Source organism: Panthera pardus, unplaced genomic scaffold, assembly GCF_024362965.1.
Source record: "Panthera pardus isolate Hobbes unplaced genomic scaffold, ASM2436296v1 HiC_scaffold_10, whole genome shotgun sequence".
NCBI classification, from domain to species: domain Eukaryota; kingdom Metazoa; phylum Chordata; class Mammalia; order Carnivora; family Felidae; genus Panthera; species Panthera pardus.
Genome location: NW_026526655.1, coordinates 6,355,921 through 6,382,209, shown reverse-complemented (window position 1 = coordinate 6,382,209; position 26,289 = coordinate 6,355,921). Strand labels below are relative to the sequence as shown.

Sequence of the window (26,289 nt, the reverse complement as noted above, 5' to 3'; positions counted from 1 at the left end):
TTCGGTGCCAACCTTTACTTCCCTCATCTGTGGTTTTGGACAACCCCGTTGACTTAGTAGCATGGTTGTCGAGAGATAGTAAAAACAGAAGCACCTACTGTAGGAAAGAATCAAACCACTACCGCCATTCAGAGTTTCCAGCCTGCGGTCACGATGCGAGATGTGCTTCTCCAGTTGGGTGCGGTGGGACAGACACCGTCCTAGGCGCAGACCGGGAGACGTACAGGGACACTATGTGCAAGATGATTGGAAGGGGTTTATCAGAAGGAGCTCGACTAAAAATCGAGAAAACAGTACTCATTTTGCACCGTGTCCCAACTGCCCAGCCAGTCTCTGGTAAGAGACTTGTCAGCAGTGAGATGCGTATGGGAAAAATAGAACAGCTTGTTTGAAGACCCGCAGTGAATGTCTTGGGAGCGAGGGACTCCGGACTCCCAGCCAGACAAGCACCTCCAATATGGAAGTGGTATGTCTGTTAAAAACTGTATTTTTTTTTCCCCCCAGTGGACTGATTCTTCTCACTGGTAATTTGATCAGAGTTGTAGGACTGCGTTTTTTTTTTAGCAGTGTCCTCTGGTGTCCTACTCAAGTTAAATCAGCCTTAGGAGCTCTGTTTGGTAGACCCAAGTCCCCCTTGGGTCTGCAAGGCCATGTGCTACTTTGCTTTTGGCTCCTCTGGATTAACCTAAGTCATCAGTTGGTGGGCAGTGAGAATTCACTGAATCGTATACGCGTATGCGTGGCGGGGAAGGTTCGTGTATTTCTTACCGTCCATCGTGCGCAGTCAGGCTCAGAAAACGTTTTTAAGGCGTTGTTGTATAATCGAAGACAAAGACTTGATCTATATTATATTAACACGTTATCAGGTTTCATAATGTGATGCAAATGAAGTAATGGCTTATGGGTTTTTAAATTATTCATTCCTTCGGCACATGTTCACTTGTGTTTGGTCTTTGCAGCATAATGAGCCCTAGTGCATGATGCAAGGCTTTAATAAGTTGAGAGAAGGTAGAATTATAAGCAGATCTAGTTAGGTGATTTGTAAACTAATCCCTGTGTGTGAAATGTTCTATTTGTGTAAGGTCAGACGGTGCAAATAAACATAAACTTAGGCATATAGCGGACGGTACGTTCAATTTTATGGACTCACTAAAGATAGTTAAGGGTGAAGGGCATAATGGTTACGAGAATGGACCCTAGAGGCAGCCCAGCTGTGTGGCTTAACTCCGCAAATCGCTTGACCTCTCTGTGCCTCAGTTTCCCCACAGGTGGTGCGTTGGCGTCAGCTGATGCTGACTTGGAAGAACTGACCGCTAAAGTTTTAGACATTTTGTGTCATTTGTGTCACTTGTTAAGTACAGTCATTATTAAAAATTGCATAAACTCAGAATTAAATGTTTTTTAATTAAAAACAGGCAGTAAGGGGCGCCTGGGTGGCTCCGTCGGTTGGGCGTCCAACTTCGGCTCAGGTCATGATCGCGTGGTTCGTGGGTTCGAGCCCCGCATCGGGCTCTGTGCTGATGGCTCAGAGCCCGGAGCCTGCTTCGGATTCCGTGTCTCCCTCTCTCTCCGCCCCTCCCCTGCTCATGCTCTGCCTCTCTCTGTCTCTCAAAAATGAATAAATGTTAAAAAAAAAACTTTAAAGAAAACCCAAAGGCAATAAGTAATCAAGACTCATCACTTGAGCATTATTTGACTGCATTTCTACCACCTGTGCTCTGGAGGTTGATCACATCTGCCGTCTCCTCATGCTGGAAATTCGAGACAGTGATGTGCCTCTTCTCCTCTGCTCCCAATTCTGCGTTCAGTGAGACCACACTGGTGCCTGGAAATCGGGCACAGTGGGAGCACTGACACCACAGGAATTGAAAACGACCACAAATGAGCGCCTGCTTCCCCCACAGAGATGCGATTGGCAGACATTTATCAGCACAGCACCCGCCACTCATCCGTCAACGGAGGTGATAATGATAGCGTCTACCTCATTGGATTCTTACAGCAATGAAATCGGATGATGGTTCTGAAGCACTTAGAACAGTGGCACGTATTAAACACTACATAAGAATCTGTTTAAAAATAAACAAAAGCCTTTGGCATAATGGTAATGTTGGTGTAACCTTTTACAGCGCACAAAGCAGTCTCGTGGTGTTTGTTTATTTGTCCCTCACACCAACCCATCGCAGGGACGATCTCATTTTGCTGGTTAATAATCCAGGCCTCCGTGGGTACCACAGGATCAAGAGTTACTGATGGGGTTTGGAGGGGCTGCTCTGCCCTCAAGTCTCTGAAAAGACATATATATATTTTTAAAATTTTTTCAATGCTTATTTATTTTCGAGAGACCAAGAAAGAGAGAGAGAGAGAGAGAGAGAGAGAGAGAGAGAGAATGAGCCAGCCAGGGAGGGGCAGAGAGAGGAGGACATAGAATCCGAAACAGGGCCCACGTTCTGAGCTGTCAGCACAGAGCCTGACGCAGGGCTCGAACCCACAAACCATGAGATCATGACCTGAGCTGAAGTTGGACGTTTAACCGACTGAGCCACCCACACGCCCCTGTAAAGATCTTGACCTGTGTTAGCTGGTTTCATCCCTGCAAACACCTATTGTACAGAAGAGTGAACTGAGGCTCGGAGACACGGCCTTGTTCTAGGTGACCCATCTAGGTAATGGTAGAGACAGGATTTGGAAACAAAGACGTGTCTGACTGCAAAGCTTTTCTCTTTCCTCGTATTCCAGTGGTTCTCAAAGTGTGGTCCCCGGACCAGTGGCAGCGTGGGCATAACCTGGGGACTCGGTAGTTAGCAACACAGATTGTCAGGCTCCATGTCGACTTGCTAAAGCAGAAATTCTAAGATGGTCTCTAGCCACCTGTGTTTCCAGAAGGTGACTCTGACTGAAGTCTGGGGACCCTGTCCTATCAAGCGTGTGACCGAGGGAAAGGCAATGATTAGAAGGATATGGGAAGTGCTGGGCAAAGGAACACGTGCCTTGGGGACAGAGGAGAAGGTGTAGCTGTCTCGTGCTGGCCCGGGGCAGGCCTCCCTTCCCCTTCTTATCCCACCTGGAGCCACAGTGTGGGGACTCAGGGGCCACTTGGCAGGTGTGTCTCCAGGCAACGTGTGATCCCCGGAGGCCCAACATGAGACAGAAACAGAAACGGTTAATGCCGCCCTTGGCAGAGGATATTCCCCCAAACTGGGGTCAGAAAAGCATCATGAGGGAAGTGGGCTGGGCAGACAGTAATGAGGAGTGGCCGGGACGTTGGGGACTGGAGTCTCCGGGTCCCCGGGAGCAGCTGTCACTTGGCTCTGGCTGATGGTTCTCCGTGTTGTCAGACTTTCTGGTTTTCACTTCTAAATCTGGATTTTAGTGCTGGAAATGTGTGGATATGTTTTTTTTTTTTTTTAATATTTACTTATTTATTTTGAGAGAGAGAGAGAGAGAGAGAGACAGCAGGAGTGGAGGAGGGGCAATGAGAGAGGGAGAGAGAGAGAGAATCCCAAGCAGCCTCCACACTATCCACACTATCAGTGCAGCACCCGATGCGGGGCTTGAGCCCAGAAACCGTGAGATCATGACCCGAGCCAAAGTCAGATGCTCAGCCGACTCAGCCACCCAAGCACCCCGGAAGTGTGTGGGTTTTTAAGAGCCTTCTAAACTGAAACGTTGGCAATCACATTGTAGGATCTATTCTGGAGGACAGGCGGGACATATCCGGGAGCTACAGTGGCCTGTCATCCACTGGTTTGGGTCTGACGTAAACATGAATTATCTTTAATAAGATTCTCCCTAAGCTCCCATGGGATAGGTTTATCACCGGGCCCAGAGAGTGGGGGTAAAGGTAAATAATGACCAGGTATACTTGTCAAGTGTCCCACAGCCATTGGCCTGGTCATGTGTGGTTTGCTGGGCAACGGGAGGGTTCCAAGGTGCCGGTGGTTGGCTCACAATCAGCGTGTAGTGTAGACTTCAGAGAAACGGTGTGAGCCACACTGCCTCAGAGGACTTCTGCCGTGCCAGGCACCGCGATAAATTCCTGACCGACACCGTCCTCTCTACTCCGCCATAGCAAGAGGCCGAACCACCTGCACACCCACATCCAAGCCCAAGATTCCACCTCGTCGCTTCCCCGTCTGTTTGGGCTATAATCCAATGTTGTATTAGAGCTGAAAAGATAACACGTATTCCCCCAAACAGGATTAAACACAAGCTGAAGGTACTATTACTTGGTGGCTGGAAATGCGATGTGGTTGAGAAAGAAAACGCTTCGTGTTTCCCTCAGTGGCCTCGGGGTCTGAGTCCTTGCTCTGCTTTCTCCGTAGTCTGCTGACCTTCAAGAGGTCATGTTTACGGCTCTCATAAAGGACAGACCCAAGTTCGTCCGCCTCTTCCTGGAGAACGGTTTGAACTTGCGGAAGTTTCTCACCAACGACGTCCTCACCGAGCTCTTCTCCAACCACTTCAGCACCCTTGTGTATCGGAACCTGCAGATTGCCAAGAATTCCTATAATGACGCCCTCCTCACGTTTGTCTGGAAACTGGTAGCTAACTTCCGAAGAGGCTTCCGGAAGGAAGACAGAAACAGCAGGGACGAGATAGACGTAGAGCTTCACGTACGTACCAGGGCGGTTGTCCGCTTTTGCGTCTTTCTTCGAAAAATCTCTCCACCTCCCCCTCTCCCACGTCTCCCCTTGCCGCCATAAAGTAGCTAACATGTTGGCGTGGTTAATTTTTGCTACTGCCTTTCCTTAAGATCATGAGTCTACCTGCTGGGTCTTGCTGTAAGCTCTGTGCTATATTTCAAATTACTGTCGCAGTTTTTCTTAACTGCAAAGCTCGGTGTGGCACACACACTGTCTGAAGGCGTCTAACAAGGAAGAGGGAAAAGTGAATGGCCCCTGTTCATGTCTCAGCCTCTTGGGCATGATGGATTGCCCATGTGAGGGACTGCCAGGTTTTCGTGTGTAGACAGAAGAGGCAGTGATTATTTCCAAAGGGATAATCCAGGTTTTCATCTGGGAGGCTGTTGTCGATGCACCTGAATTCTCTCAGGCCTCTCTCTTCTTGACCACAGGCAGGCTCTGTTTCCAACTGTATGCTCTTTGCCATAGGTTTGCTTGGGGCCCCGTGACTGCCAGCGGTTGGTGTATAAATATCCCAGCTCCCTCCCCATTTGGAGGAGCTAATTCTTTTTTTTTTTTTTTAATGTTTATTTATTTTTATTTTGAGAGGGACAGAGAGAGCACAGGAGGGGCAAAGAGACAGAGAAAGAGGGAGAGAGAGTCCCAAGCAAGCTTCAAGCTGTCAGCGAAGAGACTCGTGTGGGGCTCAATCTCATGTACTGTGAGATCATGACCCGAGCTGAAATCGAGTCAGATGCTTCACCGACTGAGCTGCCAGGCACCCCTGGAGGAGCTAATTCTGAGTCATGTGTTCTACACTGGCTGCCAGGACTCCCTAGTGGTAGTAATCTCTAGTTACCTACAGTGACAACTTGTTGATAACACACCCTTCTCATTCGTTCTTTCTTTTCCGATCTTATGCCTCACTCTCCTATGGGTTTCCCTGGGATCACTTCTCAGATTGACTACTCGTCTCAAATTCTTGATTGCTTCTGGGGAAACTCAAACGAAGTCATTATCTCCTATAATTCTATGAATTTTGTATGTATATACATGTGCATTGCAAAAATCTCAATGAGCTAGGTGTTTGAAGGAATCAGAAGTGTTCAGAAAGCTTGTTTGGGGGGCCTGGATGGCTCAGTCGGTTAAATGTCCGACTCTTGGTTTTGCTCAGGTCGCAATCTCATGGTTTCATGAGTTCAAGCCCCGAGTCGGGTTCTGTGCTGGCAGCCTGGAACCTGCGTGGGATTCTCTCTCTCTCTCTCTCTCTCTCTCTCTCTCTCTCTCTCTCTCCTTCTCTCTCTTCCCCTGCCCCACTCATGCTCTCAAAATAAATAAATACACTTAAAAACATTTAAAAAAAAGAAAGAAAGCTTCTTTTTGACACTATTTATGTTAAAACCCTCTGCGATATCCGTAATCCTGCCTGAAGCATTTTGGATCTTGGTTAAACCTGTAGGGAAGTTATAGATAGATAGTTATTTTCCATCTGAAAAGTTTCCATTGAGAGATCTGGAATTCTGGAGAGGAGCTGGTGAATGTGTTAGGAATTGGAAGTTTGAATAACACTCCAAAGACAGAAGCGTGGTTTTACGTCATAATAATGGAACTTAAACTGTGGGAAAGTTAGACTTTAGTTTGAGCGACTCTTGATGAGAAACGGATTTCTGTGACGAGAAGGAATGCTTCAGGCTGTCAGAAGCTGTTCGGTTTTTACATTGCTGTCAGACATACTCCTGCCCTTTGTGCTTTTCTGTCTAGTCATACTCCGTCTTTGATGATAGGTAAGAGACTGTCAGATCGTCCTACCCGGTGAGTCGCCGTGATGAAAATCGCACCTCTGTGCTGTTATACTGGATTCATATACTAACATACAGAGCCCTCCAAACATGGGGTGCTCCCCTGGGGCATCCTGGTACCTGCTTCCATTCTTACGCCAGCGTATCTACTAAAGGGATCTCCCATTTGTGTGCTGACCACATGTTCTACCTCCTCCCAGGACGTGTCTCCTATAACTCGACACCCCCTGCAAGCACTCTTCATCTGGGCCATTCTTCAGAACAAGAAGGAACTTTCCAAGGTCATTTGGGAGCAGGTAAATGTCTAGGCCCCCTGCCAGATTTACTCCAAATGCATGCTTTGCTGTGGTCGTTCTGACCTCGAAACTCACACACCTACTCTGAAACGTCACCAACACGATGGAATGTCTCACATCAGGTGAACATGGTTGTGCCTCTGTTTCCGTGGCGACGGAGGGGTGTTTGGGAGGGGAGGTACCTTCCTGGAAGGTAGCTGTGCTGGGTGGGCAACCCAGGAGGCTCTCGCTTCTCCCATGTGCACAGGTGCGGGATTGTTTTCCAAGTGGATGCAGTTTTTAAGTTTAGTTTTTAAAACTAATTTCTGCCTTTATGGCATCAGGGATAGGAAGGAGGGCTTGTGTAAATTCTGCTTTGGGAAGCTTGCTGAGATTTGTCCTTGTGGTTTAGCACATAACGGTTTGTGTTCAGTTGCGGAGAAGAGACGTTCTCCGTTACTGGAGCACGAAGATGGATGTTGAGTGCAGAGTGTTAACTCTGCAAGTCTTACTAACCCCATCGTCAGCTCTCCCGCATTCTCAGTCCCCTCTTCCCTTTCAGCTGCTACACGCAGCGTGGCGGCCGGGCCGTTGGGCCTCAGGCCGTCAGTTTCTCTTGGCATTTAGCTTGATATTTTCTTTTTAGATGCCAATTCCACATTCAAGACTGGGAGTGCCTTCAGGGTCGACAGTGTTTTGTGTATATTGCAAATTTGACTTTGAATCACCATGAACCGTTCAGATTTTGCATTTCCTGCTCTTGCCATGAGTTTGTCCTTGTCTGACGTTAATGTTGACTTGGCCACTTGAAGGGATAAGGAACTAACTAACATTACCCGCCCCTCTGAAAGACCAGGGGCTGCACTCTGGCAGCCCTGGGAGCCAGCAAGCTTCTGAAGACTCTGGCCAAGGTGAAGAATGACATCAATGCGGCAGGGGAGTCCGAGGAGCTGGCCAATGAGTACGAGACCCGCGCAGTTGGTGAGTCTCCGGGAGCGGGGCACCATGGCGGGCGACCGTGTGGCAGGAGGCACGCACGTGCCTGTAGCACCCACAGGTGGCAGAGGTCAACGGCATGTCCAGGCTCCCTTATCTGGCCCGATTTAGGGGCTGCAGACCACACAGTCAGGGGTGTGCATGCTGTGGCCGAAGCCATGGTCCTTTTGGCCCTGGAACTTATTGACTTGTCCAAGGATGGATGCAGGAAATGTGGGCTGTCTCGTCCCACAACCGCCAGGGCCGCGCCCAGGCCAAGTCTAAGAAACTCAGCACCGCAGGGAATTGGGGGGCAGGGGAGGAGTCTTTTTGGATGCTGTCGAGACACTGTGACAGATCTGAGATTTTATATTCGACTTGCAGGTTATCAAGTTAGCCTGCCTGCAACCTACAGATAAGACCCCAAACCCCTGGGTCAGGGACACAGATGGTTTATTGCTAATGGTCAAGGCAGCAGCCAGACCAGAATCTTGGGTCGGTTCCTCGTGCCTTCATTCCCCTGGAGTGACATGATTACGGGCTGCTGTTGCCTATGGTGCAGCTCCCCAAAGTTTAGGAGAGTTGGGGCTTCTACTGGGGCTGCGGGTGACCTTCCCATGCTCCCCTCCAGGGCGCGACTGTTCATTACCTGGAACAGAGAGGCATTGCTAAGCATTGCCCTTCTGGAATGCCTGTCTTCTGTCTGCTGTTCGGTCATTCTTGAACAAAGCAGTGCTTTTTGCTGAGAAGATCCAGATTAGGGCACCTGGGGGCTCAGTCGGTTAAGTGTCCGACTTCGGCTCAGGTCAGGATCTCACAGTCCATGAGTTCAAGCCCTGCGTCGGGCTCTGTGCTGACAGCTTGGAGCCTGGAGCCTGCTTTGGATTCTGTGTCTCCCTCTCTCCCTGCCCCTTCCCAGCTCACGTCTGTCTCTCTCTCTCAAAAATAAAAAACGTTAAAAAAAAAAAAAAGAAGGTCCAGACCATGCAGGAACGTGAGCGACCCAGAACAATTGCCTCCCACCGACAGACAGTTTGGACCTGCTTGGTTTTTTTTCCCGTTTCACTTGAGGGTTTTCAGTTGGCCATGTGGCCCGTCGCAAAACGCACACGTTTGTCCGTTGTCTTAGGTAACGAACAGACTCTCGTGACTTTGGCTTCTCTGTGTTGGCCGAAGGGTGTCCGATGCTTTCTTTGAATACATTAAAATTGCGAGGAGAGTCTGTTTATTTCCAATAGACTTCAGAGAAGGGATCCTAGGGTTTTGACTTTTGAAAAATTCCCCGCGCGGATTTATTCCCTGGGTTCTCTGGTTGGGTCTCCACGTGTAAGCACGGCTTTGATGCAGTAGGTCAGTGTTTCTTCCACTTTCTCATGGTTTTTGTCATGGTCGTCGTGGTTTCGCACGGGGGCCCTGTCTGCGAAGAGCCGTCACCAAGGAGGCCCAGGAGGTAAACGGGATGGGGGCGTAGGTGAAGAGGAGGCAGAGGGTCCGCAGCCCCTCTGCTGAGCCCCACCCAAGGCCGGGGGGCTGCCTGCTCAGCGCCGCTAGGTTCAGGGGGCGCGTGCGGACACCTGCCGCGTCAAGGGCGGCGCTGGGCCTGGTGTGCCTCGAGAGCCCCCCTGTTGGGTGGGAGACGACGCGGTGCCTTGCGCTGGCGTTCCGGAAGCCTGCTGGGAACCAGGCTCCGCGCAAAGTCAAGGCTGGGGTGTGGGGGGCGGGGCGGGAGCTGTGTGCGCCTCCGCCGGCCCCGCGCGCAGCCTCGGTCCCTCTGGCGACACTGTCCCCGCAGAGCTGTTCACGGAGTGCTACAGCAGCGACGAGGACCTGGCCGAGCAGCTGCTGGTGTACTCCTGTGAAGCCTGGGGCGGCAGCAACTGCCTGGAGCTGGCGGTGGAGGCGACGGACCAGCACTTCATCGCCCAGCCTGGCGTCCAGGTAAACGGCGCGCCGTCGCCCAAGGTCGCCGCCGCCGGAGGTGGGCCTTTTCCGCCAGGTGCTGTCCGCGCACGGCGTTAAAACAAAACCGTCGCCTCCCATGGAGAAGCCGGAGCAGGGAAAGTTGAGCTCCAGGAGGTGGCAGCACATAGACGCGGGTAGAGACCCCTGCTTCCAGAGACAGCGCAGGAGAGAGAACGTTCTTTGACTTTCCGCCAAGCGCGCGGGGGCGCTGCACCGTAACGGAGGGCTGGGTCCCCAGATCCCGCGCCTGGGTCTCCACCCACCGGATCCCTAATTATGTGCGTGGTGATGGGTCAAAGCACGCGAGCCCTCTGAGCCTCAGTTTCCTCCTCTGTAAAGGAAGGTTGCCGTGAGGGTTGGGGAGGCGGGATGTGACAGGTGCCGGCCCTTTATTTCGGCGGATGCTGTCATAGCTCTTGGTAGGAGCGGCACTTAGAGGAACCAGCTCGAACTGGGTGAGGCCTAACTAGAGGTTTTCCGCACCGACTTCCACCGGCCGTTTGCACTTGGCATCTCCGGTCGCCGAGGGGAGGTTTTCCCCCCACCCACAATCCCAGTTGGAGGGGCCCGGGTGTGAAGCGGCGGGCAGGGGAGACGAGGGCGGGCTCACCCTTACGTGTCATACACATGATGCGCGTGACCACGTTTTGCCTTCACAGCACGTGCGGAGGTGGAGGTCATCCCATTCTGCTGATAGGGATGCAACAGCTCAGAAAAGGTTCTGGAACATTCTCCCGGTTGCACGGCCAGGAAGTAGCAGAGCTGAGGCTTGAATCCGTGTTGATTGTCCGTCAGGTGGACTTTCCGTTACACGGTGCAACCGATCATTAGCAAAGTTAGCAAAGCGTTTGTGGGAAAAAACAACCCAAAACCCGTTCGCGGCTACAGCTAAGCCAGGGTAAATGGCGACAGTCATCGGTGACCAGGAAGGCACAAAGAAAGAGTCTTGCTATTGCTGTTTTAGGGTCTGCACCATAAGAGGGGGAGAGTGAGGCCCGCCCTGGGGGCAGGATGGCCTGGAGGCGGGGCTGGATGCCGAGGTGGGGCCACGCTCAGCTCACCGCGCCTTTGACCTCAGGCTTTGACCTTGCTGGTGCCCCCAGAGCTTTGGGCCTGGGGGAGGCTGCCTCTTGCTCTTGTTCCAAGTTTTCCAGTCCCAGGGGTTTCAACCAGAGGCCGATCCATTAATGTTCGCGAGAAATCTTGCTGCCAGACACGTGGGCCCAGGGAGCTGGCTTCCTGTGTGCAGGCTGCTGCCTGGGGTCCGAATTTGCTGGTGGCCGTGGAGGCTGAGCTAGGGAAGAGCCTCCCGTGACTGGGGACCTAGCGGTGCCGCTGGATGTGCTCGTCCCCTCGGCAGGAATACGAGGGTGCGGAGGGCTGGACAGGTATGACCTGTCTTTGTCCGGCTCCCTGAGGGAGAGGCCCCAAAGCAAGGACTTAAATGCAAGTAGTTCGTTCTGGCGGTGAACCCAGGAAGTGCACGGGGTGGTGGGGACGGTGAGAGGGGCGAGGGAAGGAGGCAGACACAGGTACGCTAAGGAGCACGCTGTCGCCTTGATCAACAGAGCTCAACCCTGCGGGGACTTGTGGGGGCCGCAGGGAGCCTGCCCTGGCGTGGCCCGTGTGGGCACAGGCCAGCTGGTGTTTGCCCACCGGCTGCAGGCCGTCCTCTGCTGCGGCTGCCCCTCCTGGGCCGGGCACGCTCCTGGCTGCAGCCGCCCGGCAGAGCATGGCGGGCTCCCCGGGGGAAGCGGCTTCTCCGAGATGGAAGGTCTGGCGGGGCACACAGGCCCTGAGCCTCCCAGCCAGCGCCAATCCCCTCCTGACTAACAAAGTCCTTTTTTGAAGCTGTGTGTTCCTTTGATGAGGACCGGTCTACACTCGCCCTTTTGTGTTGATGTGGGGTGTGGCTCCCAGAGGCGACCTGAGGTTTCTCATTGCCACGTTCTTGGGGGGCCCCCGTCCCACCTCTCAGGGGTTGGCACAGTCTGGGAGAAGCTTATCCATGCATTAGGACTCTGAGTGATGCTGCGATGCCCACTGTCTCCCCCTTCCTGTCACCTGTCCGCCTCCGGACATAACCCCGGGGGTCCTGCAGGTGGCGCTGGATGGGTGTGTGAATTTGCAATCAGGGGGAAGGAAGGTGCTAGAAGGACACATGTTTAAACTTTCTTAAGAATTAGAAGTGGTTAAAAATCATGGCTTTAGGGAATCTGGACTCACACAACTTCTATTTTAAAGTTCCCAGAACCTTGGGGCGCCTGGGTGGCTCAGTCAGTTAAGTTTCCGGCTTCGGCTCAGATCATGATCTCCCAGTTCGTGGGTTCGAGCCCCACGTCGGGCTCTGTGCTGACCGCTTGGAGCCTGGAACCTGCTTCAGATTCTGTCTCCCTCTCTTCTGCCCCTCCCCCGCTCACGGTCTGTGTCTCTCTATCTCTCTCAAAAATAAATAAGCGTTAAAGTTCACAGAACCCAAGTCAGGAAAGGGTTGACAATCAAACAGACTCGTGAATCATTTTATCGAAGCCCCTCAGAGTTCAGGTAACTAATATAAAAGGATAGGACCTTGATTTGGAGAGTTATTTCTTTTGAAGGGGTGTGAGGGTTGGGAAGAAGGGTTACAAACCATCCTGCATTTCGCTGCATTAATAAGGACTCGTGTCCTTTGTCTCTGTCTCCTTGTAGAATTTTCTTTCCAAGCAGTGGTATGGAGAGATCTCCCGAGACACCAAGAATTGGAAGATTATCCTGTGTTTGTTTATTATACCCTTGGTTGGCTGTGGCTTTGTATCATTTAGGTATGAAACTGAGACATATGATGACAGGTGAGAGAGACAGAGAGAGAGAGAGAGGGAGAGAGAGGGTGTGTGTGTGTGTGTGTGTGTGTGTGTGTGTGCATGTATCCTTAGGTAAATCCTTAGGTAAAGGATTATAAAGCCTGGAATGTATGATGGGACTGTAGGCAGCATGCCCTACACAGTAGGACTGGGAATCTTCTCTGGCTTTTCCCGGGTTTGATCCAAAAAGTTGGAGATAGAGTTACATCTTCAGTATCCAAGGCAGAATTCGGATTTGTTAATCCTGAAATGCCAAGGGCTGAGTGTTGGCGGGGTCGATCTGGCTCCCCTTCCCCTGGCCGTGGGTCTGAGGCCCCCGCAGGCCGCGATGCTTCGGACGGTGATGGCGGTGCTCTTACCTCTTGGTCCAGGAAGAAGCCCATCGACAAGCACAAGAAGATTCTGTGGTACTACGTGGCGTTCTTCACCTCCCCCTTTGTGGTCTTTGCCTGGAACGTGGTCTTCTACATCGCCTTCCTCCTGCTGTTCGCCTACGTGCTGCTCATGGATTTTCACTCGGTGCCACACTCCCCCGAGCTGGTCCTCTACGCCCTGGTCTTTGTCCTGTTCTGCGATGAAGTAAGACAGGTAGGACCGTCCCCACGTGGGGCACCTCCTCCTTTGCTCAGTAGGTGCTGTCTTCCCACAGCCAGCGAGGAGCAGAAGTTGCTTCCGAGGTTCCAAAGTCATGGTTTTCCTAAAGTAAATGGGGCCTTTTCAATACCTCAGCCCTCCAGTGAGACTTCTTAGCACCAAGCTCGCTCCTTGCTGATTAATGTTAATTGATGGAAATGAATTACTCAGGATTGGGAATGTGTTCAAAGAGAAGATTGACCTTGGACGGCAAACCCACGCCTGCCATTACCGTCATCAAGGGAGGCAGGGGAGATGGGGGGACTTTCAAGCTAAGAGCATCTTAATGCCCAGCGTGTCAGAGTGACAGTGGTAGAAAGTCATAGAAGTCCCTGTGGGGTTCAGGGAGTGCGTGTGAATTATTCATGGTGCTTTTCTGCAGTGTCTTTGGGATCTGCGTCTTGTGGCATCCTTTCCCCACCACTCAATCCAAAGCTTTAGCCCATGCCTGGCACATAGCAGGTGCCCCCTTGGTAACTGTTGGACAGATGAGCGTTGACGGCAGGGGTGATGCTGTCCCTAAACCGTTATGAGAAGTCCCGGGAAACCCTTTCAGACTTAGTGATGATCTGAGAGCAGTGCTGTTGCTGTCACTTCTGTCGCCCCCTTTCTGAGCCCAGACCCAACATCATACCCATTCAGTAAGCATGGCCTCGGTGTTTATGTGTACGCGATGCTACGGCAGGTGCCACAAGAGATTTGGAGGGCCATAGAGCGCCGTCCTTGACCTCACAGTGCCGCTGCCTGGTCCGGCAATCCCAAAGTGGTTTCACCCATCATGCCAAGTCTGATAGACTTTTTTTGTGGCTTCTAGGAGCCCTCGACTGAGGATGATTTGAGTCTGTTTCTGTTCTCAGCCGGCGAGTGTCTTGATCGGTTCTCAATGTCTGCTGTGGGCCGGGGGGAGGGAGGGAGTCTTTGCGCCAGGGCCCTGCGTCTGCCCTCCCCGGCCCCGTAGGTGCAGGTGGGGGATGGAGATAGGGGACAGGTGGGGGTTAGAGCAACATGAACGACCCACATGGGTGTCGCGGGTGGGAAGATATCAGGCTTTCTGTCTACCGGCAACTGTTCCCCAGGTCAGGGTCCTGCTGACGCACAGAGGATTCTGACTTCACGTCGGCCTCTTGAGGGCCCCACCTACTGGCTCATGAGGTCACAGCCCCATCGAGGTACATGGGGGTTGGGACGTCAAAGTATGAATTTTGGGGGGTGCGATTCACCCCATAACCCCTCTGTAAAGGCTCTTTCTCCCAGCTGTCTTTTACTTGCTGGCTTTGACTTACTATGTGTCTGCAGCCAGGGGGTGAAAATGTCCTGCTCTGGAGAAGCAAAGACAGAAGGAGGTTCCACATTTAAGGCAGGAAGGGGCCCAGGCCGATGTGAGGAAGTAAGGGAACAGCACCGTTTTTACTGGGAACCTCCTGAGGCCGTTGTAGGTGCTGAGCTGGCTCTCCACATGGGGTCACGTGTGTTCCCTTCTCCTAGCCTGGTGTGGCTGGGCTCTGGGGTCGTGCCTTCCTCCTTTTCCTCCACTCCCGGGTGTGGTTTCTCAGCTCCTCATACATATGCTGCTGTTGTCCAGAAGCGAGTGGCATGAAAATGACCCCATGCAGAGATTTGCTTCGTATTCATATGTGACCCAGAGGGGCTTAGCTCAAGGGATGACATTGATGTATATCTGGCAAGTGAATGTATATTTTTTTAAAAAAACTTCTAACGTTTATTTATTTTTGAGACAGAGAGAGACAGAGCATGAGCGGGGGAGGGGCAGAGAGGGGGAGACACAGAATCGGAAGCAGGCTCCAGGCTCTGAGCTGTCAGCACAGAGCCCGACGCAGGGCTTGAACTCACGGACCGTGAGATCAAGACCTGAGCCGAAGTCGGATGCCAAACCGACTGAGCCACCCAGGCACCTCTGTTTTGTTTTTTTTTTTAATTAAAAAAATTTTTTTTAGTTTATATATTTATTTTGAAAGAGAGGGAGAAAGAGAGAGAGAGAGAGTGCATGCACAGCGTGTGCACACAAGCAGGGGAGGGGCAGAGAGAGAAGGAGAGACAGAATCCCAAGCAGGCTCCACGCCCGATGCGGGGCTTGAACTCATGAACTGTGAGATCGTGACCTGAGCTGAGATCAAGAGTCGGACGCTTCACCGACTGAGCCACCCAGGCGCCCCGAGAGTGTATGTTTTTTAAGAGGTGAGTTGGCGAGGCAGGGTTTTCCTCATTCAGTCCCACGGCGGTGCTCTGGCTGGGAGCAAGCGGGGGCCGCGACGGTGGCTCATGAGGCCAGAGCGAGGGAGACTTGGGAAGCCCGGGATCAAGGGGCTCGAGGGTGTCCTTTGGAGCAGAGGGTGCTACCGGTGGCTGCTTCTCGGAATGTTCTTTTCTCGCTCATTCCTGCTCCCAGGCATTTCTTCACTAGTCTCGGGGCTGACCCTGCCTCCCTCATGGTGTGAAGGCACAGACGCTGCAGCCATTGTCTGGTTCCTCCAGGCATCTAGAGAAGTCGTGGGCGCGGAGACAGGACTTACTCTGGGTTGCGTGAGAGGGTGGGGCTTGGCCCGGCAGCTGGAAGACTCAGGGAGACACGTCTTGGCGTAAGCTAAACACTTCATTCGTGCCTTCTGCCTTTCAGTAAGTGTTTACTGAACACCTACCAGATGCCAGGCACTGTTCTAGACACTGGAGATACAGCAACGGACCAAGCACGCAAATCTCTCTGTTCTTACGGAGCTTTTTACCGGTTAGAGAGGATCGGCGGGGGTCGTTTCTGGGAGTTTCCGAGGAGAGAACAGCACTGCCCAGAGTCTTACATTTACTGGAATGTTGGCCTAGAGGGTTGCAGCTGTGAAATTAGAAGTCCTTAGGTCACAAATATCTCCATCCAAAGTTGTATGGACGTTTAACGACGAAGTCATTTATTCGAAGGAGGCTCAGGACAAGTGCATTTTGCTTGGAGAAGGACCCTGGGCAGGTGTAGTGTGACGTGTTCCCTGGGAGAGACCCAGAGTAGACAGAGTGGGGGGCAGGAGCCTCGGGAAGCGAAGTGGGCTGCGGAGAAGCACTTCCCAGTCATCCCGGGGGCCTGCCGGGAGGAGGTGATGCCCACAGCTCTGACCCAGTCCCGCTATCCTGTGTACGTTTATAATGGGTGATGTTTGATACGGAGGGTGATGATGTGGGCGTCCAGCTTTGGGCAAATATTTCCTCTTTTTCCTCTTTTTTTTTTTAATGTTTTTATTTATTTTTGAGACAGAGAGACACAGAGCACGAGCAGGGGAGGGGCAGAGAGAGGGAGACACAGAATCTGAAGCAGGCTCCAGGCTCTGAGCTGTCAGCACAGAGCCCGACGCGGGGCTCGAACTCACAGACTGAGATCGTGACCTGAGCCGAAGTCGGACACTTAACCGACTGAGCCACCCAGGCGCCCCTCTTCTTTTCCTCTTAAACATCACTTTGGAACGGACCGCTTTCATTCATCGATCCTGTGTGGGTTAAGGCGATGGTATGGGAGTGCCTCGGGCTGAGGGTTGAGAGCGGCGGAGGGATGAAAGGGTTCAAGTCCGTCTCTGCCCCCAGACAGCTGACCCTGAGGTCTGTGAGCCAGACTGCGGAGCATGGCCTCCGGGTTTCTCATCGTTCAAGGAATCCGACACTGGGGGTCGCTGTTTCTCTTCTGCCTGCAGACTCGTGCGGCTGGAATCCTCAGTTTGGTTTCCTCCGGGAATCTGCTTTGCTATCCTGGCACTGTCTTAATGAACCGAATTCACCCTCGTTAGGAAAAACCCGGAACCAGACAGGATGTTACCTGTTTCAGGTTGTGTCTGGGTATCCCAAAGTGCACTCTCCTTATGTCTCCTTCCCCGGGGGCGGCTGTAATAGGCTAAACTGACATTTTCAACCAAGGCAGTCCGTATGTACAAGCGTCCACTGATCAAATTGTGGATCTTTATGCAACACGAGATGAGTTCCATCATCCCTTCAGTGTTAAGGTGCAGTGAATCCCCAAATCCTGAAAGATATGCTGGAATATGGTTCTGGTATTTGGTGAGTATAGCCCCTGTCTGTCATTCCACCCAGAAAAGAGGCCTCTGTTCGTTAACCCCCCCTCCCCCCCCAAAAAAACCCCGCTTTCTTACCACAACAGTGCCTCCAAGCCCCAGCCAGGCTCGATCTATTCAGGGTTTCTCCCCCGGCTCAGGCCAGGATTCTGAGAGGCCGAGCTGGACTGGGTCTACCTGGTTGCCGTGTTCCTATCTGCCTCCAGGATCAGGGTTTTAAAGGGGGAGCAGGTGGCTGGGGCCTGTCCCAACCGCTCTCATCTTACAGACGGTTCTTGGCGGGTAATCGGTGAGACTGGGGCCGCCCACATGGACGGTGAGGGATGCTGATGCGGTTTCTGGGCCCGCGTGTTCAGCCATCCCACAGAGGAACGTGGTCGAACCGGGGCTGGGAGATTTTATTTCCCTGGTGCTTGATTTCGTAGTGAAATTGAAAAGTGCCATGTACCTTTGAGGACGCGTCCTTGCCGATGTTTTCCTGCGTCGCTCAAGTAAGTCTGGTGGTTTCCTTATCTGAGCTCACTTGGGCTTGGTGTCACCAGCCCTCCAGCCCTTACCACATTTCATTTTAAACATGTCCAATGACTGCCTTTCCCCGGGGCCAGTGGATTCCTTGAGAATCAGCGTCGCACCTAATCCGACATGCTGTGTGCCAGGAGCCTGGCACGGGCATTTGGAATCCTGTGGGCTCTCGGTAAACATGTTTGAAATTAGAGGGACGGACGGGAGGGTCAGGTGACTACCCTGGAGTCCCCCAGACCCAGCAGACAGATCACCAAGGGGCTGTCCTTCTACTGGATCGTCTTTTCCCTCTTTATCTCCTGACAAGTTTTCTTCTGACAAATCATACCCAATACCCACAAGTCATGATGAAAGGGTCCCTGAGACACACTGTTCCTGTCAGTCATTTCTGCGACTACACCTGTCCTCACAGGTGCCGCATAGAACACCTGTGTGCAAAGTAAAAAAGAAAATTCCTGGGGCGCCTGGGTGGCTCGGTCGGTTAGGCATCTGATGTCGGCTCAGGTCATGATCTCACAGTTCGTGATTTCGACCCCGCATCGGACTCTGCTGACAACTCAGAACGTGGAGCCTGCTTCAGATTCTGTGTCTCCCCCTCTTCCTGCCCCTCCCATGCTCGTGCTCTGTCTCTCTCCATCTCTCAATAATAAACGTTAAAATAATAAAAGAAAAAAAATTCCTTTTATCAAGATGTTTTATTGCCACGTGCCAAAAAGTATTTACAACAAATACGCAAATCTATGATGACAACAGTCGTCAGTTGTGCAGTGCACAACTTATACCACTGTACTGGGCAGCTTGGGTGTTCCACATTTGTCCACGCAGGTTGTGCTCACTGTCTTCCGGTTCATCTTTAAAGAACGGCGATGGTGCATGAGTCCTTTTTCTGACTTTGTCAGCAACACATGAGTAACGGAACAGCAAGTGTGCAACCTACTTTCCAATCCCCCCAGAATATCACGGGGCATGTGGCAGGGCACATGGGACATGTGGCTCAAAAAGGATGTGGGGAAAAATGTGTGAACGTTAAAAAAAAACCTGGAAGCAGTCGATGTTTCCCTGCTGCTGATGCGCTCTCTCTCTCTCTCTCTCTCTCTCTCTCTCTCTCTCTCTCTGTCCCTTTCTGCGCTGCAGTGGTACATGAATGGGGTGAACTATTTCACTGACCTGTGGAATGTCATGGATACGCTCGGGCTTTTTTACTTCATAGCAGGAATTGTGTTTCGGTAAGTTGGCCTCACCCCCTTTCCCAGTTTCAGGTGTTTTTTGGATTTTCTTGAGTGAAGAGGTGAAGAAAAGATCTTTTCTGCTTCAAGCCCAAGATCAACCTGACTCCCCTTCCCCTCCATCTCGAGATTACTGCAAACGCCACCGTCTGAGCCTCTTAGAGACCCAGCGTGGTCGGCATGGAGTTACGTCTCCTCTCTTCTCCCTCCTGGTGATCTGTAATCGAAAAGTTCCTCACAGTTTTTCTCTCTGTGCTCGCAGAATTCTGGGGAGGGGGATGATTAGAGACGGAGGAAGCAGAGGATGATGAGCAGGTGAAATGTTGTGTAACGTGTTCCTTTCGGACCACGTAATCTTCTAAGATGTACCTAACTGCCGCGTGAATGCTGGCTATGGAGCCCGCCCTCCCAGAGTCAGAGCGGATGATTAGAAAAACCCATCTAGCATCACCGTTGAAGGCAAAAAGCAATGTGCACGCCACGTGAAAGGGAAGTTGAGGTACACCCAGACCATGGCGCACATCGCCCGTGCCCGCACCCCTCCGGGCCTGCCTTCCCCGAGTAGCCTCAAGGTAAAGCTCGTGGTCGTATTCGAGCTGTGCACACGGCATCCCTTGCAGAGAAGCCTGACTCTTTGGACGAACGCCTACCCGTTGCTCACTCCGCAGTCTCAAGTGAGTGAGAGCCCCGTTTCCCACTCCGATACCTTTCCTTTCTGCTGGGGCTCAGCGTTTGAATCACGGTGGGTTGGACGTGATTTCTAGAGAATTCCAGGCGGCGAGAACACATGGCTCCCAATTAACACATTCGCAGGTGGTCAGTGAGTCAAATGATCTGGTGCAAATGAGGTGAGGTCTCATGAGGGGAAACCTGGCAGAACCTAGTCCCAAGTGGCTGGTCTGGGCTGGGGACCGGGATCATCATGGTGGCAGAGGGAGCCAGGAAGTTAGCGATAATGCGACGGCGTTCTTGCAGTGGGTAGAGTTTGAGGAGGACGCGGCAAAAACCTCTGCAAGCCTTGTGTGCCCTGTCGTTGCTCCACCGGGGGCCACGAGGGCAGAAGACCAGGGCATTCGGTCCTCAGTGACTGACACGTGTTGTCCTTGGTCTGCTGCCACTCACTCTCGGCACCCTGACCCTGTTTCTTCGTGTTCGGTCAGTTTTAAAAACAGGGGCGCCTGGGTGGCTCAGTCGGTTGGGCGTCCGACTTCAGCTCAGGTCACCATCTCGCGGTCCGTGAGTTCGAGCCCCGCGTCAGGCTCTGGGCTGATGGCTCAGAGCCCGGAGCCTGCTTCCGATTCTGTGTCTCCCTCTCTCTCTGCCCCTCCCCCGTTCATGCTCTCTCTCTGTCTCAAAAATAAATAATCAGTTTTAAAAACAAAAGTTTGAACTCTTTTGTCAAAGTCTCACGGGCCCTGCTTCCCTTCCTTCCGTAGGCTCCACTCTTCGAATAAAACCTCTTTGTATTCCGGACGGGTGATCTTTTGCCTGGATTATATCATATTCACTCTAAGGTTGATCCACATTTTCACCGTAAGCAGAAATTTAGGACCCAAGATTATCATGTTGCAGAGAATGGTAAGAATGGAGGGTGTTTGTGGTTCGCATTCTGCTTGCTAGACGCCTCCAGTTGTCTGTAGAGGGGCTTGGTCCCCAGGCAGGTCACAGTTGGCAAGGTTTGCTGTCTCCGACGTGCTTTCATCAGGGGCCTCCCCCGGTTTAAAATTTAACAGGTGGCTGGTAAGAGCAAGTGGCTAATTAAATGTGTTGCCAGTGAAGCGATCTGTCCAGATGTCAGTCTTTACCAGCTGTTTTCATTTGAGTCTGGACAACTCAGAGAAGAGGCAGGAGTGCGACGTTTATACCCATCTTACGGATGCGGACCGCAGAGGTTAATGTTCGTCTGGAAGCGTGCAGGGGGCTAGAAGCACAGCGATGATCAGAGCTTCGATTCTGTAGCCACGTAGTATAGATGTAGGACGAGCCCCACCAGCCCCCTTGCACAGGGACGTCCAACAGAAAGATAATTATCCACTGACGATGCGGGTTTCCTAAGCTTGTTTTCCAGATGACCCAAACCTCCCGTGCTTCTGTCTGTAAGTCGGATGGGCGTTTGGATTAGCTCATCTGGAGGTTGCTTTCCAACGCTGAGGTCCTCTGAGTTTGCGGTTTTAATTCAAAGCATATCTGAGGCACCATGTCACCATGAAGTCATGCTGTGTGTGCAAAAAGTCAAAAAAGAAATTAAACCGTGCGTTCTTGTCTAATAAAGACAGCTTTTAATTTTTCTTAAAAAAAAAAAAAAAGAATACCGAGGACGCGATGTAGGGGTTTAAAGAAAGGGAGCCTGATGAGGAGTAGAGGTACAGGTGCTCCAGAATTAGGCCCCTCTTTCGCTCTCGAGCTGGGCTCTCTCATCCAGGAGGTTTCTGTGGCTGAGCTGGTTGGGAGACCTAAAGCCAAAATACATCCGTTGGTTTTAATTCCGGAAAAGAGTCGTCCCAAGACCCAAAGGTGGCAAATTAGGGGGAACGCAGGGTGACTGGAACTTCGACCCTTCCCTGTGGTCAGCTGAGCAGACGAGCCACCCGCGGGGCACGGTCCTGACTCTGTTCTCTTGTCCTCCCTTGACAGCTGATTGACGTGTTCTTCTTCCTGTTCCTGTTTGCGGTGTGGATGGTGGCCTTTGGCGTGGCCAGGCAAGGGATCCTCAGGCAAAACGAGCATCGTTGGAGGTGGATATTCCGCTCGGTCATCTACGAGCCCTACCTGGCCATGTTCGGCCAAGTGCCCAGCGACGTGGACGGTGAGCCTGACCCGGCCCGGGTGGGGACAGCCGGGGGTAGGGGGGTTGCTTCCGGAGCCGGCCTCCAGGGCTCCCTGCTCTGATCCACAGCTGGCGTTGAGTCAACACCAGGGAGTGGACGCTGACCCTCACGACCTTTTCTTTGAGCAGGACTTTACGCCCGCCTTGCAGACGTGTTCAGCAGTGTAGTCTGCGACGTTTCGACTTCTCAAAAAATAGCGTTTCTTGTGTTTTCCACAGCGACGTGGCAGTTGACAGCAACAAGCCTCGCTAGTTTAGGAACAGGTGTTGTGAGCTGTACTCTCTTGTATAACTGGGAGCCCATTTATTTCAAAAGGAGCAATATTGAAATTTTTGCACTGGCGGTTGGAATTTAAACATCCAGCTGTGGCCCACGGTCAGCTCTCTTTTGGAGGCAGGTTAGTGGCAGCACGGATGACACGGATGTGCCCACACCCAGCTTACGTAAGGAAGGAGTGGGGCATGTGCAGGCCAGCGTGTGTTTTGAACGAGCTGTCGAAAGCATCTTTGTGAGGCCGACGACAGCCCGGGCTTGTCGTGTTCGGTCCTGCCACGACACAGTGATCCCGATGTTCCCCTGCCCTGTTGGTCACATTTCTCAGCTCCCTGGTGTTTTCTCGATTAGCCCTGTGGCCTCGGGCAGCCCTGGCCTCTTCTGCTGCGGCCTTTTCCAAGACTTTAGCTCTTTTCCTGTGCGTGATGGAAAGGCACCTTGCTATCGTTAACTTCCCTTCTGCACACTGTGCTCACCGTTATTCATCAGGGAGTACGTTTCATCCTTGTGGCTTTAGACCCACTGCACCCCAGTAGCGGTAGTCCTTTGTGAGGACTGGGACTTTTTCCAAGGCCCCCCCATCTGGGCTCTGCCACTCAGTTGTGCAAATCCTATCCTTGACCCCTCCTGTGACCTCATCCCTCACCTCCAATCCATCGGCTAGTGTTGTTGATTAGGTATTAAATGTCCACGAAACCCACATGCTTTTTATCATCGCCATCCCCCCCCAGGCCATCCTCATTGGGTTGTCCTGTGTCCCCCACCCCCTCACCCCAGGTGCCGTGGCACTGCCTCTTCCAGAGGGTCCTCACGTTGCCTCTTGGTTTCTACATCCGCAGGTACCACGTACGACTTTGCCCACTGCACCTTCACTGGCAATGAGTCGAAGCCGCTGTGTGTGGAGCTGGACGAGCACAATCTGCCTCGGTTCCCCGAGTGGATCACCATCCCCCTCGTGTGTATCTACATGCTGTCTACCAACATCCTGCTGGTCAACCTGCTCGTCGCCATGTTCGGGTACGGGCTCATTCGCGTCCAGTCTGAGCACGTGCTCGGTCGTGACTTTCCCGGGTGTTCACGGTACCAGGCGGGGCCGGAGGCACCGGGGGCGAGATCTTAGAAGTCCACCTGCGAGGGAGTTAGGTGAGAGCTTAGGGCATAGGGGACGGGAGGGGGTGCGGCCTTCGAGGGACTATATTGACAACACAGCGAGTGAGTCCCTGTGAGCTGTGCTGCCAGTTTCTATGACACCAAAGACACGTACCTGTAACGCCCTCCAGCACATCCAGACTCTGTACGTCTAGCGTCCACGTAGCCATCTTCCCGGGTGCCACGATGTGGACGTGATACCGATGCAGTGGGGTTCAGCTCCTCTCCGATGTCTTTATTTTCTAGGGATTTGGTGGCTTGGATTCTAGGGTTTAAAGGACTCAGCCTCTAGTTAGTGGCTGCTTTAACAATTTTCAGTTTAAATACAAATCGTAAGAGCAGAGTCAGGAGAGTGACTTTCTTTTGGGGCTCATGTCTCATGAGGTGAAGAGAGAATGCGATGGTGACTCTAAAATATTTTCATTGCCTTTGGCAGTTCTCCCTAATACTTGCAGAAAATCGTGATCTTCATTTCCCTTCATCTTTCTTAAGAGGGTTTCACCGGGTTTCTGTGGTAGTTTCAGTGCGAGCTACTTAGTTGTATGTTGTTGTTTTAAGGCAGGTAGTCATTTTTTTAAAGTTTATTTATTCTGAGAGAGAAAGAGAGAGAGGAGGAGAGAGAGAGAGGAGAGAGAAAGGGAGAGAGAGAATCCCAAGCAGGCGCCACACTATCATTGTGGATCCCTATGTGGGGCTCAAACTCACGAATCTGTGAGGTCACGATCTGAGCTGAAATCAAAAGTCAGACACTTAACCAACTGAGCCACCCAGGTGCCCCAAGGTAGGTAGTCATTTTGGGTATGTGATCCCAGCACAGACAGACAGAAAATTTAGCAATAGTGTATCGTTGTTAAACGTTGGGGTGGAAGAGAAACACCTTGTCGGAGTCAGAAACCCAGCAACGACGAAAGGCAAGGTAAACACCGTTGGTTTCGTACGGCACGTGTTGAAGGTAAAGGAAAGCTCAGGTGAAGTCACATGATAAGTGGTAGCTTGGAGGAAACGGTGGCATGAGAGGAACGAAGACTTTTTAATTCCCGATGTAGAAAGAGCGTCTGCAGGTGGATGGCAGAAAGATGATGCAATAGGAAATTGGCAGAGGAACGGCAATTCAGAGAAGGAAACACGAAAAGGGCCTCCGTCTTGTCGATGGGAAAGGCCAGAAAAGCCAACGAGATGCTGGCTTAGGACCCATCAGATCTACAGAAATTTCAAAAAGCCTCTTGTGTTGGGGGTGATGCTGAGAAATGGACATCGCTGCTGGCAATGTGAATTGCCTCTCAGTCTCTGGAAAGTGATATGAAAAGAATTATTAAAAGAAAACACACACAAATCTTTGAGGCAGCTCTCTCGCATCTGGGACTCTATCCTAAGGACATATATACAAGGATGCTTGTTGGATCATTGTTTGATGCCTGTTGGCTGGGGGGATGGCCGAAGAAAGCTTGTCACAGATGACAGAGTATCGCGCAGGTTTTAAAAAAGATAGATCTCTTTTTATGGACTTGAAAGAATGATATTTTGTTAAATGTAGAAAGCAAATTGCAGACTAGTTCTTATGGTGTAATCTCATTTTCTTGCAGTAAAAACCAAGAAATTAAAAGAATTAGTACAATTAATTTAAAAAAAACAAATGTATGGGGTGCCTGGGTGGCTCAGTTGGTAAAGCATCCGACTTTGTCGGCTAGGGTCATGATCTCGCGGTTCCTGAGCTCGAGCTCCACGTCAGGCTCTGTGCTGACAGCTCGGAGCCTGGAGGCTGCTTCGGATTCTGTGTCTCCCTCTCTCTCTCTGCCCCTCCCCAGCTCCCACTCTCTCTCTCTCAAAAATAAATAAACATGTAAGAAAAAAAATACAGGTATGTATTTCACTTGTTACAGTAATCGCATAAAGCTTCTATAATGTAGAGAAAAAATAAGAAAAAGACAACTGTTGCATAGAGCCCTGGGCTCCCAAGAGACACAAGGATTGTGGCCTCCTTTTGCACAGGGGTGGGTGGGGCCACATGCCTCTGGACTTGTCACCCATCTAGCAGGCTGAGCAGTGAGTGGCCATCTGGTCTACCCGAGTACAAAGACGTCCTCCCTCGGTCCCACCTCTACACTGTGGCTGCAGTAATGTTTCTAAAATGTCACTGCTCTACTTAAAATTCTGGGAGGATGTCGGTATTTCCCCATGGCTTTTGAGGTAAATTTCAGGTTCTTCAGCTTTTTCCAAGGCTGTGCATGACCTGGCTTTTGAGCAACAGTCAGACATCTCACGGTCTGTCCCTGGGGAGCACCTGGGTGTCTGTCCTGAAACAGGGTGGTAACCTACGACATCTGACGCTTTGCAAGTGCTGTTCCTTCTGTCGGGATTACTTACTCCATCTTGCCTGTCTCTTGCCCCGATCCTGCTCGCCTTTTAAGGAGCTGAGCATCATCCTCTGCCCGAGTGGTCCCTGATGCCCTCCCCACTTTGTGTAGAGACTCCCCGCACCCCCCCACACAATGACAACCTTCTGTCCTTCTGGACCGTAAGCTCTAGAGGATGGAGACGGGTCAGGCTCAGCACCTGGACCTTTGCGGGTTGGATGAATGAGAACAGGGCCCTTCCTGTGTTTAGTTCATTATTCAGTTACACCTTGGGAGCTTGGCTGCCAGGTCTTTAGATTTCCTGAGATGTGTCATTGGTGGGTCACAGACCAGCGGGGGCTGTAGCACATAGATGTATAATGTCTGTTCTGTGCCTGGGGGGGCCACGGAGATCATGTGGTTGTTGTGTCCACGTGGACCTAGGGAGAGAATGTGCAACCCTCTCCGTCACCACCCCAACGGATGGCCAGGCAGGGAAGGACTCGGGAGTCAAGAGGCTACACAGGGTCATGCTGCCTGAGGTCCCAGTCTGAGCTGCAGAGAGAGTGGCAGCTGCTGGGTGATTATGTGTCCACATGAAAACCAGGGAGGGAGGACACGCCCTTACAACCTTTACACCGATCACGGGACAGGCCGTGTGAAAACTGGCCACCATGCAGTTTCCCCAGAAATTAACCAAAGGGGCTGATAGCTCCCAAAGCCGTGACATCTGAGTTGCACTAATTCGGTAAATCTCAGAGAGGCACAGAGTAGAATATGACTTAGATCTG

The 26,289-nt window shown here is 51.9% G+C and overlaps 1 protein-coding gene across 1 annotated transcript in view; it reads left to right on the top strand.

Annotated features, from left to right (window-relative positions):
* The window catches only part of TRPM8 (transient receptor potential cation channel subfamily M member 8), a 58,961-nt gene that overhangs the window by 8,646 nt on the left and 24,026 nt on the right, over positions 1–26,289 (top strand). Inside the window, exons 5-14 of the mRNA XM_019445498.2 lie at positions 4,323–4,613; positions 6,622–6,717; positions 7,548–7,677; positions 9,464–9,609; positions 12,322–12,434; positions 12,845–13,061; positions 18,824–18,915; positions 20,352–20,493; positions 21,550–21,721; positions 22,856–23,033. Of these exons, the coding sequence (XP_019301043.2) occupies positions 4,323–4,613; positions 6,622–6,717; positions 7,548–7,677; positions 9,464–9,609; positions 12,322–12,434; positions 12,845–13,061; positions 18,824–18,915; positions 20,352–20,493; positions 21,550–21,721; positions 22,856–23,033 (1,577 nt within the window). The remainder of the gene's footprint in view (positions 1–4,322; positions 4,614–6,621; positions 6,718–7,547; positions 7,678–9,463; positions 9,610–12,321; positions 12,435–12,844; positions 13,062–18,823; positions 18,916–20,351; positions 20,494–21,549; positions 21,722–22,855; positions 23,034–26,289) is intronic.